General features: G+C 54.7%; 1 protein-coding gene across 1 annotated transcript; it reads right to left on the bottom strand.

Annotated features, from left to right (window-relative positions):
• Positions 1–2,630: 2,630 nt before the first annotated feature.
• On the bottom strand, positions 2,631–3,857 carry S1PR4 (sphingosine-1-phosphate receptor 4). Its single transcript, XM_009706282.1, has one exon. It carries the CDS (start codon positions 3,855–3,857, stop codon positions 2,631–2,633), a length of 1,227 nt encoding a protein of 408 aa, XP_009704584.1.
• Positions 3,858–5,616: the final 1,759 nt, after the last annotated feature.

Here is a 5,616-nt window from a genome sequence, read left to right as displayed (position 1 = left end):
CCTACAGGGAATGTCTGCATGCTCCTGCACGCATGCTTGAACATGGAGGGGGCAGTTGGTGAGGCCCTGCGCCGAGCGGCGAGCTGGCCCCCAGCCGAGGGTGCATTGAGCAGGTAGCCTGGCCCTGGCCCTGGCCCCGCTCGCAGCCCTGTCCCGTACGAGCCGCCTCGGTGCCTCCCTCAGCAGTGTCAGACCGCCAGCTTGCTGCGTGGAAGACCCTCACATATGGGACCAGCCACTGGGTACCTGACCTGCAGGAGGATAAAATCACAGCACATCAAACAGGGACTTAGTCTTATCATCTAGATTTATTGCAGAACAAATGGGCTGGAAGCTCAGCACCTCCTGCTGAGGGGCCAGGCCAGCAGGTTTCAAGTCATCAGGGGCTTCTCCTCCCCCGTGCTTCCCAGTGCTTGGGTGGCTTTGGCCTCCTTGCATGCTGAGAGGAGGCATTTGGGTGCTGCTCTGATTTTTCACTTGATCAGGGAATAGAAAAGCAGGAATCTGAGGTGCAAGCTAGCAGTGCCTTCTGGGCTCCACTGGGTCTCTATCAGACCCAGGCAGGAATGGGGCTATTTTGAAGCCAGCGTTTTTCCATAGCACAGAACAGGCTTCTTGGTACCTGGGATGAAGCCTGGCTCCAGTGAACTTCTGCAACCTGCAGGCCTGGCATGTGGGTGTCATCCCTCCCCTTCCCTGTGCCAGCGGGCATTCTGCATGTTCTGTTAGCTCCTCGGGAGCTGCTAGCGCTGCTTGACCCCTGTCACGGCCCCAGCCCTGCTGCAAAGGTCTCCAAGCCCTGCAAAAACTTCTGCTGGCCCCAGCCAGCCTTGCCCCCGGAGCAGTTCCCGACACCAACCTCATGCGGCACAGCTCTCCGCCTGCCCACAAAAACGTCCATTTCTGCTGCCAGCTGGGCTGTGTCCATGCACAGCTTGGCAGCCTGTTAAGCTTCCTGCCCGTGAAGTTGCAGCGACTTGGGATCTCTCCTGCTACTTCAGAGATACCAGCCAGAAAACTGACAGGGCCAGAGGCTGCAGCCAGACAGTCACTAGCCTGCAAGCTCAAGGGAGAGAAGGCATGGCATTCCGAAAGGCCAGGGCAGCAGTGCTCAGCCCTGGGGCAGAAGGGAGAATCCATATGTGACGGCTGTCAGCCCAGGCTCCTGGGGTCCTTCTCTGCTGTTGATGCTGCCCAGCTCACAGGGAGGTGGATACCCTCAGAACATTTCACTGGCAGAGCATGGACGACCCCTTTTCCAAATGTGTTAGCACTTAGAGCACACATGCTAGGCTCAGACCCCTCCATTCCTTTCCCCAGCCATGCTGGACTTCAGAAGAGCTTGGGGCAGGCTCCACCCCACTCTTTGCCTCTGGGTGATAACTCTATTCCAGGCTGTTGAAGTGATTCTTGCAAATCTATTCTGTTGCAAACACTGTTTTTGGAAAGGTTTCTGGAAGGATGCAGCCTTTTCAGCCCAGAAAGTATGAGGAAATAATTCCTGCGGCTTCGGTTCAGTTGTGAGCCAAACCCCACCAGAGACAATAGAATGCAAAGCCATCTAGAAGCTGCTGCTCAGCCTTCCAGTGCCCACCACAGTGGGCAATCCCCCCATGTGGGGACCTTAGAACTTGGCAGATTTGTCAGAGCACGACCCACCTCTCTGGGAGGCCACAGCGCTGCGAACCCTCTGCTGTACAGGCGTATGTTACCTGAGAGGTTCAGCCAGACAGGAGCAGGTAGCTCTGCCATGCAGGATGGCGTCAGACTCCCCAGTCACTGTGGGTACCTCCTTCTGCCCATGGTGGTGCCAGGGCTGTCACTGCAGGTGCAGCCCCATGCCCAGAGGCACGGCAGGGCTCTTCTTGCTGCCAGGCTGTAAGCACTGTCACAGCATTTGCCCAGGCACAGTGCACAACCTCTGCACTCTGGTGAGGGATTGGGCTGTTGCTGCAGCCCTCTTGTCGTCCTGTGGCTGGTTTGTGCTGCACTACAGGTGGGCACTTGGTTCCTGGCCAGGGACCTCTGAGCTGCCCCACAGCTGCACACACTTGCACTTGCACATCCAGTTGTTCTTGACTGACTCCCTGGCAAGACATCAAGCCTGCATCCTTTCCTAGAAGCTGTGCCCATCACAGCAGTTCCAGAAGGCTGTAAACTGCAGAAGACTCAAGTATCACTGGCAGCCCTGCATGACATGCAGTGGCAGCACTGACAGCCCAGTCTGAGCCCAAGGGGTTGGGGTGCAGTCGGGTTGGGGATACCCACCCTATTTGTCACTGTGCCCTGGGGCAAAATGCCCTCATCTGGGCAGGTACAGCATCTATATACATGCACACACACAGAGCAGGGTCCACTTATAACCTAAGCACAACAGTTGTCTCAGCAGAGTATCAATCCCAAAATGTGCCCGTATCCTTCACTCCCATCCTAGGAGGAATGCCTATGCTACACCCACACTGAAGCAACATCCCAGTCTGAAGGGACTGGAAAGCCTGGCCACAGTTAACAACTAGTGTAGGGCTGCACCTGGTCAGCCTGAGTTGCATGTAGGCTACAGTTCTGCCAGGCCAGGACCAGCAGCATGAGGTCCTGGTGGGCTGTCTGGCTTCTCTTCTCCTCATGGCCTCTCAGAGGCTGGGGAGATTGCTCATCATGCTGGAGTTGCTGGAGAGAGGTGCTCTGGGACGGGCGTTCAGTGCTACAGAGCTGCGGAAACTCTCTCGGTAGCGCAGAGAGCTCTCTGTGGATGAGCCAGAGTTGATGTCTGTGATGACCAAGCAGTTCCCAGGCTTGCAAAGCCCAACCCTGACGCAGCAGCAGCACAGCAGGCTTCCCACAGCACGGCGCACCTCCACACTCCGAAGGGAGTAAATGATGGGGTTAACGCCCGAGTTAAGCATGGCCAGAGCCAAGGTCCAGTCCAGGCTGTGGAGGTGTGTGCAGGTCTGGGTCTCACAGAAGACATCAAAGAGCAACAGGACAAAGAGTGGGCTCCAGCAGATGATGAAGGCACCCAGGATCATCAGCACAGTTTTGAGCAAGCGCAGGGACCGTTTGCGGCTGTGCCGAGAACTGGTTTGCTTAGAACTGGCCTGGACCAGCTGGAAGATGGAGATGTAGAGGCCGATGATCCCCAGGAGGATGATGCTGAACATGACTACGGAGAAAAGGATGTAGTTCTTGGAGTAGAGAGGCAGGAGGACAGAGCAGGCATTGAAGTCACACAGACAGTTCCAGCCCAGCAGTGGAAGCAATCCAATGATGAAGGCCAGCAGCCAGCAGGAAATGATCAGGCTGCGTAAGCGCAGGGTCTTGCTGGCTTCGTTCTCAGCAATCGGCCTTACCATGGCACTGTAGCGCTCAATGGCAGTCACAAGCAAGCTGAAGGTGGAGGCAGCCAGTGCAATGAAGAGGGTGCCTTCCCGCAGGAACCAGAGCTGAGGTGAAAGCTGGAAGGTCTTTTTGCCTGAGAGGCAGAGATTAGAAAGGTAGGCAATTCCTGCAAGCAGGTCGCTCACGGTGATGCTAGCAATGCAGGAGTAGACCCATCGGCGGGCTCGCAGACATCGCAGGATGGCCAGCAACACAAGCAAGTTCTCCAGGATGATGCTGCAGCTGATGATGGCAAAGGTTGTGCGGATGAGACCCATGCCCTCATCCCCAGACTGTCGGTTGGTCAGCTTGCCTGTGAAGTTGTAGTGCTGCAGGATGATGTTCACGTTCCTCATGGCAGCCAGCTGCAGGCAGGAACTTTTCCTGTTGAGCAGGTCAAGTCTGAGCTCAGGATATTGAGCAGAGCCCAGTGGAAGGGGAAGGGAGCGATTCACCAGCCAGCTCAGCTCTGGACCATCCATCTTCTGAGCCTAGGTCAGCAGCCAAGGGATGCACGATGGAGCAAGGGTTGAAGTGGGGTTTGGAGCAGAGCAGACCCTCTGTTTGAGGGCTGAAGACAGCTGTGAGACTTTGCCACACAGCACCGGCTCTGATCCCAGCAGCCCTACCCAGCGTGGAGATGAGCATTAACACCCTGTCTGCCAGCTCTGCAGCACTGAAAGAGCAAGGGGAGAGGAGGGTGAGGTGTTTTGTAAGTCCATGCATGAGCACGGGCTTCCTGTTGTTTAATAAAGTTTCCTGTTGTGAGCTAGAGTATTGACATCATTTCTAACAGCTGTCATCATTCCTTAGTAAGGGTCTGGCTATTCTCATCTTTGCTGTGGTTGTGAAGGTGAGACATGAATGAACTAATGTGTCAGGCTCCTCTTTGAGCCAGGGCAGGCTGGGTCAAATGGGGTAACACCTCCCACCTTGATGGGTAGGGTCTGTTGGGCTGAACTAAGCCAAGTGCTAGTAAAGCACCCAGACAGCCTGAGACACTAAGTGCTTTGCCTTTTGTGGCATTAAATCCACCCCTGAGCCTGGCAGAGAGCAACTACCTCTTCATCAACTGCCCTGTGCACCACCCATGCCCAGATACATCCTTCTCCAGGAGGAAGCTCTATGCTCTCACCCCTCTGGGCTCTTTCGTAGGCCCAGCTCCTGTCGGTCTCTCAGGACACATCCATCCAAGTCCTGCCCTGTGAATGCAGCAAGTCCATGCACCTGTGTGTCTGAAGCTAGGACTCGGCTCCACCCAGTTCAAACGAAACTAGCTGGTCAAAACCCTGCATGTGCCCTGACACTGCACCCTCCACCTTCAGCTCTCCAAGCACCTGCTAGAGATGGGTCAGGATCTTCCTGTTGTCTAGGTCAGACAGGGAAGAGAGGCACAAAGCTGCTGCCTCTTGCCTAACATTGCAGAAGGCGCAAGGGGCTCCAGAGAGACCAGAATGCAGGAGTCCTGACATGATTGTAATGTTAATGTCTGTCATTGACCTATTCCCTGCGTCTGCAAAACGTGACTGGAGAAAAAGTCTTGCAATATGCTATTCCCAACTGCCGCTGTTGAATTTGCCTTATGACTCACCTGTCACGACTGGCCCGAGGCTCTTGCTGCGGGAGGGATGTTCAGAAGCTAGCAGTGCTTTCCAGCTGCTTGTCTGAGGCCCAGCATAGAGTAGGTAGTGGGGAGGGTTTCTTGTGCAAAATAAGTGAGACTTCTACCTACCAAAGTGGAAAAAGGGAAGTTACAACATCAACCACATTTGTGTGCAGGATGGACCCCACCCAGAACAGCTGCAAAGAGCCATGGAGAAAAGAAAGACAGAGCACCTTTTAACTTAGGATCACAGCAGAAGCTGTGCCTTGCTTTCTGCTTTCACCTGTGTTCTCACTCCAGACCGGTATAAAGTCATGGAGAGGTCCCCAGGTTGAGAGCAAAGAGCGGTGATTTCTTCCATCAGCATGGCAAGCAGCGAGTTGTCCTGGGAGTCCATCCACTCCTTGATAAGTGGAGAGATCCTAGCCTGGATTGCAGCATAGGCAAGGGGAAATGCAAAGGAGGTTCCTGCTGCTGGAAGTCATGTACAAGCAAGAGTGGTTCTCATCAAAAGCTGAGGACTCCGTCCTCCGCATTCACCCTTTCAACTGGTGTTTTGGGCCTTTCTATCAGCAGCATGGAAGGAAACTCATGCTGATAAAGTCATCAGATGACCCTAAGAATGAAGGAGTGGAAAT

Source organism: Cariama cristata, unplaced genomic scaffold (genome assembly GCF_000690535.1).
Source record: "Cariama cristata isolate BGI_N322 unplaced genomic scaffold, ASM69053v1 scaffold34928, whole genome shotgun sequence".
In the NCBI taxonomy this organism is placed as follows: Eukaryota; Metazoa; Chordata; class Aves; order Cariamiformes; family Cariamidae; genus Cariama; species Cariama cristata.
This window is presented reverse-complemented; position numbering and strand designations above follow the sequence as displayed.

What these genes read in the sequence shown, in the direction of transcription:
- S1PR4 (XM_009706282.1), bottom strand. Translation starts at nt 3,857, where the DNA reads ATGGATGGTCCAGAGCTGAGCTGGCTGGTGAATCGCTCCCTTCCCCTT.